General features: G+C 41.0%; 1 protein-coding gene across 4 annotated transcripts in view; it reads right to left on the reverse strand.

Annotated features, from left to right (window-relative positions):
- Positions 1–3,541: 3,541 nt before the first annotated feature.
- LOC133523339 (E3 ubiquitin-protein ligase znrf2) overlaps positions 3,542–15,125 on the reverse strand; it is a 261,718-nt gene continuing 250,134 nt past the window's right edge. For all 4 annotated transcript variants that reach the window (XM_061858857.1, XM_061858858.1, XM_061858861.1 and 1 more), the window contains 3 exons: positions 10,286–10,381; positions 9,674–9,779; positions 3,542–7,059 (listed from right to left, as the gene is read on the reverse strand). In XM_061858857.1, coding sequence (XP_061714841.1) covers positions 7,002–7,059; positions 9,674–9,779; positions 10,286–10,381 — 260 coding nt within the window. In that variant the 3' untranslated portion in view covers positions 3,542–7,001. The remainder of the gene's footprint in view (positions 7,060–9,673; positions 9,780–10,285; positions 10,382–15,125) is intronic.

The following is a 15,125-nucleotide window of genomic DNA, read 5'->3' on the forward strand; positions in this document are numbered from 1 at the left end:
GGAACGCCCAAGCACGCGAGGCCGAAGGCCGAGCTGCGAGAGTGCGGCCCAAAGCGGAAGTACAACCGCATTACCTTTCCCCTTTGGAAAACAAATATTCTTTATACTAAAAATAACGGGAAAAGTGCATTTATAGAGCGAACCGGTTACAAGTTAACTGTCTTAATAAGCGAAGCGGCGGGCCGAAGGCCCGACGCTGAGCTTCGAAACTCAGCGAAGGCCGAAGGCCGAGCTCCGCGTAGGGCCGAAGGCCCGGAGCGTCCCATCGGATCGCCCAAGCACGCGAGGCCGAAGGCCGAGCTGCGAGAGTGCGGCCCAAGTCGGAAGTACAACCGCATTACTTTTCCCCTTTGGAAAACAAATATTCTTTATACTAAAAATAACGGGAAAATTGCATTTATAGAGCGAACCGGTTACAAGTTAACTGTCTTAATAAGCGAAGCGGCGGGCCAAAGGCCCGACGCTGAGCTTCGAAACCCAGCGAAGGCCGAAGGCCGAGCTCCGCGTAGGGCCGAAGGCCCGTAGCGTCCCATTGGATCATCCAAGCACGCGAGGCCGAAGGCCGAGCTGCGGGAGTGCGTGCTCGCACGCGGACCATTCCTTGCAAGCAAAAGTACAACTGCTTTACCTTTTCCCTTTGGAAAACACAAACTTTTACACCTAAACAACAGCAACAACAACAAACACTACAACAACAACATATACAACAACATACGCGAGGCCGAGTGCATGCTCGCACGCGCAGCAAAAGTACAACTGCACCACTTCTTCCCTTTGGAAAACAAACTTTTTCACTCAAACAACGACACCTACAACAACAACTCATCAACAACAACATTAACAACAACACTAACAACAACACAAACAACAAACTACACGACTACCGCGGGGCCCTCGGGCCCCGCGCACCAAGCAAAACTCTAGTCTATATTATATAAAGCTGCAGCCCGAACGTTAATCGACACGAATTGTTCTCCCGGAAGGAGGCGCGGGGGGGATTCGAGTTTGGTACGGTCGTACAGGGGGCGGTCCGGTGACCTCCGGAAAAATCCGACATCCGGTCTACCGGATCGGGACAGAAAAATGTTTGACGGCCCGGCTAAACGGTGGGAGATAGTGGGGGGGTGCTCGACCAAATGTCACAGAGGACCCCGGGCAGTTTCGGAGGCCGCCATTTTTTTTTTCAAAATGGCGGATTCAAAATGGCGGCCGATTTTCAAGTCGGTCCCGGCGCGCTCAAATTTCGGTCACGGAATCTCGGGGCCCTCTAGATCGGTATGGAAAAAAAAAATTTGGAAAAAATCCAAGATGGCGGACACCATGGCCACTTTTATTTTGTATGGCAACTTTTAAACGGTGACAGATAGGTGGGGGGTGCTCGACCAAATGTCATAGAGGGCCCCGAGACAAATGTAATGGCATTTAAAAAAATTCAAAATGGCCGACTCAAAATGGCGCCGAAATTTCAAAACGGTCCGAGAGCGCCGAGAACCGGTATGTGGGTACATATGGGCCCCCGCGTTCGAAAAAAATTTTTTTTTTTTTTTTAGCTCGAAAAAAAATTTGTATGGGATTTTTTTTCGAATCCCCCACATGCTAAACGGTGAGAGATAGGTCGGGGGAGCTCGACCAAATGTCATAGAGGGCTCCGAGTGGAATCTGAATAAGAAAAAAAAAATTCAAAATGGCCGACTTTTTTTTTTCTAAAACTTCAAAAAGGTCCGAGCGCTCTGAAATTTTGGTCGCGGTATCTCGGAGCCCCAATGACTTGTACGGAAAAAAAAAATTTTGGAAAAAATCCAAGATGGCGGAAAAATGGCCAGTTTACTTTTGTATGGCAACTCTCAAACGGTACGTGATAGGTGGGGGGTGCTCGACCAAATGTCATAGAGGGCCCCGAGACAAATAAAACTGCATCAAAAAAAAATTCAAAATGGCCGACTTTTTTTTTTTCTTTTTTTAATGTTGGTCCGAGCGCGCTGAGATTTTGCATGCGGCGAGCCTGGGGGGCCAAGATTACCATATGAAAAAAAGTTTTTTGGAAAAATCCAAAATGGCGGTGGACAGGGGCAAAGTAAAATTTCCAAGTAGGTTAAGCGAGCCCGAAGGGCGAGCTTCAGGCTGGGAGGCCGAAGGCCGACCCCGGCGGAGGGCCGAAGGCCCGGAGCCTTCACCCCGACCCCCAAGCGTGCAACCCCCAGTAACTAAAAGCGAGGCCGAAGGCCGAGCTGCGTGCGTACGGTGCTCCCAAGCGTTCTACCACGTCGACTGTCTTGATACGCGGCGCCGGCGGGCCGAAGGCCCGACGGCGACGCGTCGAGGCCAGCGAAGGCCGAAGGCCGAGCTCCGCGTAGGGCCGAAGGCCCGAAGCGTCACCTGAGAGGGGGAAGTTGGAGCTTAAACACGACCCAATAGGAAAAGTGTCTTAGACAAGCGAAACGGCGGGCCGAAGGCCAAAGGCCGTAGGCCCGACGTGAGCTTGTCAAGACACTTTTACTATTGGGTCGTGTTTAAGCTCCAACTTCCCGCACTAATCCCGAAGCGAAACCAACCCTCCCCGAGTGTCTTAATAAGCGAAGCGGCGGGCCGAAGGCCCGACGCTGAGCTTCGAAACCCAGCGAAGGCCGAAGGCCGAGCTCCGCGTAGGGCCGAAGGCCCGGAGCGTCCCACTGGCTCGGCCAAGCACGCGAGGCCGAAGGCCGAGCTGCGAGAGTGCGGCCCAAAGCGGAAGTACAACCGCATTACATTTCACCTTTGGAAAACAAATATTCTTTATACTAAAAATAACGGGAAAAATGCATTTATAGAGCGAACCGGTTACAAGTTAACTGTTTTAATAAGCGAAGCGGCGGGCCGAAGGCCCGACGCTGAGCTTCGAAACCCAGCGAAGGCCGAAGGCCGAGCTCCGCGTAGGGCCGAAGGCACGGAGCGTCCCATTGGATCGCCCAAGCACGCGAGGCCGAAGGCCGAGCTGCGAGAGTGCGGCCCAAAGCGGAAGTACAACCGCATTAACTTTCCCCTTTGGAAAACAAATCTTCTTTATATTAATAACAACAAAAATAACGGGAAAAGTTATAAAGCGAACCGGCAACAAGTCAACTGTCTTAATAAGCGGAGCCGGCGGGCCGAAGGCCCGACGGCGAAGCGTCGAGGCTAGCGAAGGCCGAAGGCCGAGCTCCGCGTAGGGCTGAAGGCCCGAAGCGTCCCCTTCGAAGTTCGCCAGCGGGGAAGTTGGAGCTTAAACACGACCCAATAGTAAAAGTGTCTTAGACAAGCGAAACGGCGGGCCGGAGGCCGAAGGCCGTAGGCCCGACGTGAGCTTGTCAAGACACTTTTACTATTGGGTCGTGTTTACGCTCCAACTTCCCTTCAACCCCCAAAGTAACTATATTGCGAAGGCCGAAGGCCGAGCTCCGCGTAGGGCCGAAGGCCCGGAGCGTCCCATTGGATCGCCCAAGCACGCGAGGCCGAAGGCCGAGCTGCGGGAGTGCGTGCTCGCACGCGGACCATTCCTTGCAAGCAAAAGTACAACTGCTTTACCTTTTCCCTTTGGAAAACACAAACTTTTACACCTAAACAACAGCAACAACAACAAACACTACAACAACAACACATAAACAACAATATTAATAACAACATACGCAAGGCCGAGTGCATGCTCGCACGCGCAACAAAAGTACAACTGCAACACTTCTTCCCTTTGGAAAACAAACTTTTTCACTCAAACAACGGCACCTACAACAATAACTCATCAACAACAACATCAACAACAGCACCAACTACAAAAACAACAATACCAACTACAGCACCATGCACACCGCGGGGCCCACGGGCCCCGCGCACCAAGCAAAATCTAGTTTATTATATTAAAATTATGTGTTAATCCTAATAGGGAGTATTACTGTAATGTTCTGCAGAGTGCAGCACTATCAACTTCCTAAACCATAGAGTAACTTATACATTCTGTGCCTTAAACTGTTTTTAGGGTTCCATACCCAAAGGGTCAAACGGGACCCTATCACTGAGACTTCGCTGTCCGTCCGTCCGTCTGTCACCAGGCTGTATCTCATGAACCGTGATAGCTAGACAGTTGAAATATTCACAAAAGATGTATTTATGTTGCCGCTATAACAACAAATACTAAAAACAAAATAAAATAAATATTTAAGGGGGGCTCCCATACAACAAACATATTTTTTTTTTGCCGTTTTTATAAATAATGGTACGGAACCCTTCGTGCGCTAGTCCGACTCGCACTTGCCCGGTTTTTTAAAAATTTTCGCAGATAATAAAATATGACATTGATGCATCAAGGCGGTTTCTTTACAAAGGGCCTACCGGGAAACACGAAAGCCGAAATTAAGTTATCTGCCTCTTCATCGCTCGAATGTGCAAGAGTGATAGAGAGGTTAGATAACGAAATTTTTTTTTTTTTTTTCGCGGTAGACCCTCACATTGTGATGGATTGTGGTAGTGGCGCCCCCTACGCAGAGTTTCGCGTAATATTCCCTATTATAATTCCAAGCCTTCTACGCTCCGTTTTATACAGATTGTTAAGGCTTAGAGCCGATTTTATAATGATTTGTTAGATCTTTTTCACATTAATGAATATACAGTACATTTTAGACATAAATGAAACAAGGTGTAACAGACCATTGAAAAACCAAGTAATTATTAAATACTATACAATGTTTTATGACATAACTAATAAAAAAATCTTTATAAAACCAAGCCCGAAAGTGAGGCTTTTTAGTTAGACGTCATTGGTTTTTCAAGCAATTAATTTGCTTTCTCAATAAAGAAATATTTCTATATTCTTAATTATTATTCAACGAAAAACAATAGATTTGAGACAAAATATCGATTGCATTAACCCGTCTGTCACCGTTAAAACATTCGCTAAATTGTATGGGCAGTTGCATATTTCACTGCGGATTGTCGTTGATCAGTTAGTCAATGTTGTATAAGTTTAACGCCAACGCCATGAACACCTAAGTCGTCGTTACTAGTGCCCACAGCGCCAAGGACAACTATAGGTAATGGCGGACGCTGTCAAAGTAACCTTCACACTTTCGAGTAAGGTTTACATTAGCTCGCTTGCGCCCGGGAGCTTGGCTTGTGATGTTTGTGTTTATGACAAAGCGTTTAAGAGGCTGTCAATACCTAAAGCGCGCACAAAGTCTATTTGTATCGGAGTAAATGAGATAGCACTGTCGCATGTTACTGGGCCTGGGCAAGGGAATAATAAGAAAAAAATTTAAATAAAAAAAAGTGGATTATTAGTGTAATATTTTACTCAATAGCGGTTTAGATATAAATGTTTTGAAATTGTGATTTTAATTGCAGACCCATAAGTCAAAACAATAAAGGCATAACCGTTTAATTGTGATTTTAAGACCAATCTTTGCAATTATTTTCTATCGAGCCGATTTCGTTCAATCATGTATCGAGTACAACCACGGTCTTTGAAATATTATTAATATGATATATTTTTCTTACTTGACTAAAACAAATAGTCTTTCTTAAAAAACTGTTTAAGTAACATCAATTTCAAGGACATTGGGTGTTGACAGCTTCTTAAAGGGTTAAGTAACCTTCCACACAAATTAAACTTGATTTGATAGAAAATAGGACGTAAACGCTGTAAAATTTGACCAGTGACGTCATATCGACACCAAACAACTATAAACCAGTAGGGCTAAGATGGTCAGCGCTTTATCATTTGTCACCATGCCTGTCTCATTCTAACAAGTATGTAAGTGCGAAAGTGACGGGCATAGTGACAAGCGATAAAAATGGAACCATGCTGCCACTGCAGGGCGGTCAAAAGATTAAAACCTAATCACAGCCCAAGAGACCACCAACGCTTATACATACAATATAAAATAAAAACAATTATATCACTCAATTTCATAATGCCTTCAACTAAAGAGTAACTTTGTAAAATTTACATTTTCTCATTTAAAATTAAAACTTCACCGCGAATTTCCCATTACTATAATTGTCTTTAGGTCAGTCCAGATCTGCCGAATTCGTTCGAGCGTCATTCGCGAACCGATTACACATACATGCACGCTAGCAGTTTAAAGTCCAGTCGGCACAGATTTTGAAGTACCAATGTGTGAAAATGTTACTATTTAATAAACGTCATATTTTCATAGGAATTTCACGGTTACGATGGTACTTCCACAGCAAAATATATGCGGTAAGCTTAGCACGTGCGCGGGAGTTCTCACGTGCGAGTTAGACTACCTACCCGTTTTTTTTATCTGTATTAATTAGAAAAGGATGGGTCGTCTATACTCGTACCTATAGTGTTTCGTTTTTCTTTTTTACCAATCCACTACACAACGTACTTTAGAATACAAAGCAATCGTTCAGTTTACCGCAAAACACGGAAATAACCACATAGTAAAAAGTCGTCAGAAGGTCAGAACCATCTTTAAGGTCCAACATGTTATCGACTTGTATCTCTAAAAACTAGATTACAAGTCAAATAATAAATGAGACACTTTCCTTACATTGACCCGCCTGTTGCTATCTCTACTGCACGCGCATAATTATATTGCTGTCTCGGCCATGATGCCGATTGTCAATGTCACTGTGTGAGCTAGATAGCAATATAAATATTCAAGTGCAATAGAGATAGAAACAGGCGGTCGATGTACAAAATCTATGTGAAAAGCGTCTCTTCTTTAGAGTCTACTCTAAATTACTATTCTCAGGTAGTCAGGTAGGTAGATATACTATAGCGACGCACTCGTGCTAAGCAGAACAAGCCTAGATTTAGCTTGGTTCATTCTAGCGATCTTTGGAAAATGGCGCGCACGGCGCATTTGACAGATCTGGACGCACCGTTTATTTTTTAATTTTTATTTTTTTAATTGGTAAAACATCTCACTAGCATAATATATTTACAAGGCGTTTGCCGCAGTCTGTTCATTGTATAAAAGTATCACTCGCGACTAGCGCATGGCACTGTGGGTCCGGGCGGGCGGCGACTAGTCGCCGGGGTGCTCCGGACACGATCTGTTCACCTCGAACCATTGGTCTATACATCTGGAAAGGAAAATTAGTTATATTAGTGATATTGATATAGCATAACATGAATCATATAACAAAACAGAACAATATAGATTAAATTCACAAAAATTTGAAAATACGAGAAGACCTAGGTAAATGCAAAGAGAATTTGAAATATGCGAACTTTTCGAGCGATGGCGCCATAACTTTGGCCTATTAGTAGAAGGCGCACCTTTTAGAATAAGGATCAGTCAAATGTCGTTCTAAAAGTTTTAATCATGTGTCGAAAGACTGCAGTAAATTTACTGTGGGGACATAGTTAACTTTGACAGTCCACCTCTATTTTTAAATTCTCTTTGTAAATGTAACCGAATTCTACCAAAGCTACGTACTCATTTACGCAACAAAACATCTTTAATGTTTTTTCTATAATAATGCATCAGGTGATACAAGTAGGTACGTAATAGATAATATCTGTTATCATAACATATTAAACATAACATTGTTTTTCCTTATTGATTATGAAATATTTTTTTACTTGACATGCGACAATTCGAGTAAGGGATGGTTAAAAACGGTAAGCGTTGTAACGTTTTTATATGATGAAAAGATGGAATAATGAGAGAATGGGGTTGGCAACTGTCAAAGGGTTGCATAGATGGCGCCATCATAGCTTGCCCCTGTCTCTAGTTTTGTTCTATGAGATTTGGCTTAAAGTACTGGAATCCAGGTCACAAAATTCCAAAAAAAAACAAGAATTTGACACAATTCTAGGGATTGACAGGGCAAGCTATGATGGCGCCATCTGTTTAATACTTCGACCGGCCAACCCCATTAGCCGATATTTGGAACTACCCAAATATTTATTGTAAAAGTAACTATTAGTATCGCTAGCTATTAAAAATGCACGGGCACTGAATCTCATCTCAGCCGAACAAAGGCCTCTCGAAAGGGCCGATAACCTGAAATAGGTCGAGGGCTCGCGGGCTAAACACGGCCTTTGTGCACCGAGTGCACTTTTACAAGGGGCTGCCACTGCACTTGCAATTAGGTAAATGCATTATCTACCGGCTAGGCTCAGACAGATAATTTTTGAAGGTTAATTAATGGTAGATAGTAGACACTGAAATTGTGTGGTTTTAATTTGAATAACCCGTATTAAAATTCTTATTATTATAGCTAGGTAAGTTACTCTTACTAAACTAAACCTACAAAAAAGTAACTCAGTGAACGGAATAAAAACTTACCCCCTTAATAATCGTTTGTCCCTTTCCATCATACCAATACGTCGGAAAGGGACAAACGATTATTAGCGGCTTGTCAACTTCAATGGACGTTTATGAATAAAGGAGTTAGTGACTAAGCCTTGTACAGTCAGCGTCAAATACTTCGTAGCAGTCAAAGTAGCCAAATAGTTCGGTACACCATATATTTAGTATGGTGTACCGAACTATTTGGCCACTTTGACTGCTACGAAGTATTTGACGCTGACTGTACGATTGTGAAATTTTTGAATATTTTCTAATAATTTGTTAGACCAAGTAGTGAAAATGTTATAGTATGTTTTATGTTTGTAATCTACTCGTAGAGCCCTTTCATTTGGTACCCCGCATGGTATATTTAAAAGAAAAAAGTAAATAACTTTGTACTGCCAACTTATGACGTTACAGTAACTACCCCTACCGTGTTCGCGCTTTTTCATCTCATATATGTGTATTCAGCACATCTAACTACCCCCCATATCCGAGCTGACATGAGCGAAAATCGATTTCTAGAAGACTTCTAGACAAAATACTGACTTACTGGGTGGCTAGTCGCCGCGTAACAATTTCAGCTACTCAGTAGATTTGGTTGCTCGTTCTATATTTTTCGTTTGAATACTAACTTCTGCCCGCAACTTTCTTTTAATGATTTCTATGATAAGAATATCCGGTCCTTCCTCGGAACGCAGATAATTTTGAGTCCATATCCATACCAAAATGAAATTGCTTGGTCGCTGTAAGCGTAGATAGTTAACAGACAGAATTACTTTCACATTTAAATACTACTAGGGATCTGGAGTGTGATTTGCATCCTTTACTCATTGAAGGGGTTTAAGGACGGATCAATGAGATGAGATTGATTGAATCTAATACAATCTCGCTGATTTGAGTGAGAACTGAATCAATTAGAATCGGTACCGTGGAACGAGGTATGTTAACGTTATAAAATCCGTAAGATTTTTTTTTACTTTTATTACTATAGGTATTGGATGAGTATTAAAATTAAACCTCGCAAAAATTAAACACTTGCCATTTTGTGACAATTTATTAAATCAACCACCTTATCCTAAAAATCGCTAAAAATTATGACCCACCTAACGATACTTCGCATTCTTATCGCCTGTCACCATGCTTGTCACGTTCTAACAAGTATGTAAGTGCGAAAGTGACAGGCATAGTGACAGGCGATAAAAATGGAACCATGCTGCCACCGCAGGTCTGAACTCTTCTTATAGCCTGTCTTCCCCCGATTTAGCAGTTAAAACCACGATAAAAGTTATTCAGTATGATCAATATTTTCTCGCTCTAAACGTTGTACCCTATGTTTGACCCCCCGAAAATGATTAGGCGAGAAGATGGCATATTAATAGTTACAAAATTAAAATTACCCCTTGTGGTAGATGCAGAGGCAGGGCAGCCTCGCAATGGTGTCGCCGGCGGTCAGCTCCTCGAGACAGATCACGCACTCGCCCTTTGAGTCGGAGAGCACGTCCTCTGAAACGCCAAAACAACACGTTTTGAAAAATATAGTTTTTAGTAGGAGCACTTCCACTGCTTCATTATTTACCCTACTGTCTAGGGCCATAGATTATACCTACTGCCTAACAATTTCCTTGCAATGTTGACCACTGCGCTGTTTTCCCGGTATTAAGTATGTGGTTAACACCGAAGAACAATTCTGCCCAAGCGGCCGCGGGCTATACGAACAATGTTTTGGAATTTGCCAAAGCTTGGAAATAGAACCTACGTCTACGTAAATGAGCTTGGTAGTTTTGCGGTACTCCATATTTTTCATATGGCAGGGATATTTAACTAAGAAACGCTTAAATATGTATAAGGCTTCGAGAATGTTTCATTTTCAAACTGTCGTGAATTCGGTGGCGCACTGTCCATGAACCACTCTTAGTGCTTTAAAATGTAGACATAAGCAAACCGAAACAAAAAACAAATAAAATTAATTTAATTTGAATGAGCAATGTTATTCGGAAGCGAATACTGACCGTTATAGGAAAGGCGAGGCCTGGTGAGGCACATGACGAGGTGGCACTCGATGTCGTCTGGCAGCACGAATTTGCTGCACACTGGACATTTGATTCCTGCAACAACAACAAATATAATGTTACTGGGCAAATTAAGGCAGAAAAAACAAATACTCATATCGCCTTCTGTCGCCAAACACCCTAACACCATGAAATCGGCAGATAGTTTATAAAGAGAAAACAGAAAATGTAAAAGTAAAAGGTAAAAAAAAAAAACTTTAATCATTGGTCACCAGTAGTTACAAGTAACAACGTGCAATCCAAAATACTGCACATAATCGTTGACCGTCCTTTTGTATTTTTTTCTTAACCAGAATCATTAATACTATTGAGCATCGAGAAGGTCCTCACTCACGACCTCCCGTGTTTTATGACGATTTTTAAGGGTTACGGATTAAAACACTAACTTTTGCAAGCTTTTGTCTAATCCAAACTACTGCGTGGTGTAGGCACTTATAGGGCTGACAATTTTGTGTCATGTGTTTTGCCCTTTAGAGTAGGTTTTTACCTAATTTTGTGATCAAAATTTTGATATTTGAATCATATTATTTAGTTATTGTGCGTCTCGCCCGCGTCAATACATGTACGGATAATAAGTACGAGCGAAATGCACGATAACCGAATGACATAGTTAGATTTCATTCTGATATCAGTGTACGTTCGAATTGGCCTATGTGTTGACGTAGAGTTCCTTCGTTAATAGTTGAGTTCCATCGATTTAAAAATTCAAATGCTATTAGTTTAAATGTATCAATTAGAGTCGACATCACGAAAGGCAAGAATATTAAAACTAATTCACGTATATATTTTCTAAATTGTCACGTAGAAACCATATCATTCAACCTATAGCCTTGACTTCTCACGTAAATAACTACGTACGGACGTACGTTACATCTTGACATGTCGGTAGGTAAATATTCGCAACCATTCCGTCATAAACTGAAGATTATTCTTTTTCAATGTCGTATGTGACGCGTTTATGTGAGAATTTACCCTGGTTCCTAGTGTAATAAAATAACAAATCGATCATGTAACGTTTACTTCGTCATAAACTAGAGTCAGATCAAGATAAGGTGCCAGCGACTTTGGCAGCCCAGACAGTGCAAGTTTTATTTTAAACGTCAAACTTTTGTGAAATTATGACGTTTACTAAAGACTTGCACCGGATGGCCTAACAAAATCGTTGCCCACATATCTTGGTCTGACTACATGAGATGTAACGTGAGAAGTTTAAAATCATAGTCAGCCCACCGTCAGCTTTTAGGGTAAAGGAAAAAAGGGCTTCTACGTGTTGGCTTCGGCTCCGTGCACGCCTCCCAAAGATCCGGAACACCATTGTTCCGTGATGGGAAAGAAATAAACAAATAAAAAATAAATAAATACATAAATATTATAGGACATTATTACACAAATTGACTAAGTCCCACAGTAAGCTCAATAAGGCTTGTGTTAAGGGTACTTAGACAACGATATATATAATATATAAACATTTATAAATACTTTAATACATAGGAAAACACCCATGACTCAGGAACAAATATCCATGCTCATCACACGAATAAATGCCCTTACCAGGATTTGAACCCGGGACCATCGGCGTCGTAGGCTAGAAATAAAATTTGGAAATGTATACATGAATTTTGTGTAGTAATTTTACGAGTATGTATGAGAATCATGAAAGCCTGCGAGCCACACGCTTGCTCCCGCTGTGGAAGCCTTGTTGACGCTTATGGGCACCACGGACTCCACTGCCAGTCAAGCGCCGGCCGATTTTATAGACACTCTGCCCTAAACGACCTAATCCGCAGAGCACTCGGTACCGTCTCCATACCAGCAACCCTGGAGCCAGTTGGTTTATCAGCGGCAGATGGCAAAAGGCCCGACGGCTGCTCGCTCGTACCTTGGTTCCTGGGGCGGCCCCTGGCGTGGGAAAAGCCTAATTTAGGCTTAGTTTTTTGATAATATAGCTATTGTAATTGATTATGTAAATATATATTTCCCTCTATTTGGAGACTACCAGTGAGAATCATGATAATGAATGTATATTTTTAATTAATAGCTATAATGGAAAATCGACCTAAATACCCAGTTTAAGTATTTAATTTTCAGATAAACATTTGCATGCGGGCATTGGCTAAACGTCAACGTCGGGATTATGTCAACTTCAATTCACCATGTTTAAGCAAATAAATAATTATAAAAATATCTGCTATATTTAAACCCCTCCTCATCGCAAACGCCTCTCCGTTTGTCCCTCGTATAAAACAAAAGAACGTGAACCTTCTTTTGACATCTACAACAATAGCAATTCAGCAGGTGTTCGGGAAATGGAAAGTATCGATCTACGAGGATTGAGTAAGGTACCTATCGTTTAGATTTAACCTGAGGAATAATAAGGCCATCTATTTCATTGTATTCTGAATAAAATCAAAATTGAATTTATCTTGGCAAATTTTGATCTGTGGGCAGCTAGAGGTTAAAGGCATGTTCACACCAGATGCGTGTGCGTAGACGTGCACGTGCGCGTTGCAATATACAGATCCTTATGAGAGACGGCACACCGCTTGCGTGACGTGTGCGACTGTGCGTGCACCAACAGTTTAGTGCAACACGTCTAGACGCACGCGCAGCCGTGCTCGGGCCTTAAGAGGTAAGAATAGCTTTGCGATCCTAGTAAAATAACGGTACTTTTTCTATGATGATTGATGTTGATCGCAGCATAATATATTCTAGGTTTATAGGTTTCGCTTTTTTTTTAATAAAAAAATTCTATTGTTTTGCTAATTTTGAAAAAAACATTAAATGGAAATACTACTTCCCTCGTAAAGCAGTCATTTTAGTGAATCTTTTCTCCGTCGCGTCACGTAATATAATCGTAGGTCACGAAATGGTATGCGATCATGATGTATTTTGCGCGAATTACACTAAAAAAAGTCGTGCAAGAATGTGGGTACTTAATTGGTCCTATTAATAAAAATGTTTATTAAAACGTCTTAGTTACTCTCCCGACTCTACACAGATAACGATTATTGGTCATGAATCCTGATATGTCTGCGTCAATACTCGTATCGCCGCATCCAAATGTGATTTATGTATTATTGTTCAGCTCAATGATCTATTGTCATTGATACTGTCATTCGCCTGTTATTAGATTACTAGGAAGCCGTCAGACTGATGTCGACCAAACATATTAATGAACCGACGTCAAACATAACAACACGTAAAGAACGCCAGGACACGAGAGATATGAGTTCGTAACTTTACACGTACAACATTTATATCATATCATTCTTAGTTCTTGGTAATGTTGGTATTAAACTTGGTAATTTGAAGCGAACGAATTGAAAGAATAACACACACCGGTAAAAAAGAATTCTACATTTAGATGTACATGTAGATGTAATGATGCTGACAGATTTACATCTACGTACGATGTTATGTTGTATGCGTTCAGCGCCATGATACCTATAACTATAGGTACAGGTGTGCAATTTGCGATATTTTTTCCAAATAAATAAAAAACTAAGTTAGAAGTTTTCATATGAAATGCTAAAAAGAAGATTCCATTTAGATACTTAGATACAAGTATTAACGTGTTGCAATTTAGGAACCTTTCTGAACCATTAATCAGATTTTTTTCTTTTAAACAGCCCACTTTTTTTTAAGTTTTTCTTCAGAGCTGACTCTGCACCAACTGTGACGTGACAATATTCAGAATTGCCACAATAAACGTACTATTTCCATAAAAAAAATAAACATAGGTATATGGTGATAGTTTCAGATATAGCAAAGCCTGATATAAAACTGACCATACCAATGATTGCTACAACCATGGTAGGTAGTTCCCAGGGCCCAACGCATTAACTTGACGCAACCCCGCCATACTGACCGTCGTGACGTCTGTGATTGCAGTCATTGCAGGCTAATGAACGCCTAATAAAGATATACGGCTTCTGCTTTTAGCTGTACTTATCTACTACCTGTATGCGTACTGTCAATGTAAAGTGAACCTTATTGGAAGTATATAAGGTCCATTGATAATTAATTAAGTGTTGTTTATACCATCAAGCGAGGTTACTTCGATCGCTATTTACAATTCCTTACTGATTTAGTATTTAATTAAGTTTCTTCTATTCTTTTTATCTTTAATTCGGCCACATCAATGTGGACACTAAAACTAAAGTACCTACTCCTTTAAATGTTTGTAGGATGCAGACTTCCTTACCGCTGTTTCCATGAAGTTTTTCATCACTAAAACTCATTGGTACGAAACGAAACTTTGACGCCACAAACTTAGCTCTAAATTATTATAATTAAGAGAAATTCACCACAAATTATTCTTATAATCTATTCTTATTCATATTTCTCTGCAACGGTGAAACAAAATTTGTGACAATGTCACAAAGACTGACAAAATTTTCTATTGCTCTTTTTATTCTTTTTATCTGTAAATAGTTTTGTTGAGAATGGGGCTAAATCCTTATTACTAGATTTACGTACCTACGTAATAACTAATGTTTTGAAAAGGTAAAATGCAAATTACAAAAATAGTAACTTTGCATTTTACCTTTCTTATCTTACTATTTTAGGATTTCAAGAATCTATTCAGAAATTTAATTTCCATACCGTTTATTTTTAATTACATTCTATCAAACTGTAGTTAAAGCCTCACCAGTAATATGATCACGCGCCATATTGCGGAATTTCATTGGAACAAAAATTTTCATACTAAATTGAACTGTCACCCTATACATGAGAATAACAGCGCCGTCTTGACAATGATCATATATTTCTGGTCGGG

The sequence above is a fragment of the Cydia pomonella genome, chromosome 12 (assembly GCF_033807575.1).
Source record: "Cydia pomonella isolate Wapato2018A chromosome 12, ilCydPomo1, whole genome shotgun sequence".
NCBI classification, from domain to species: domain Eukaryota; kingdom Metazoa; phylum Arthropoda; class Insecta; order Lepidoptera; family Tortricidae; genus Cydia; species Cydia pomonella.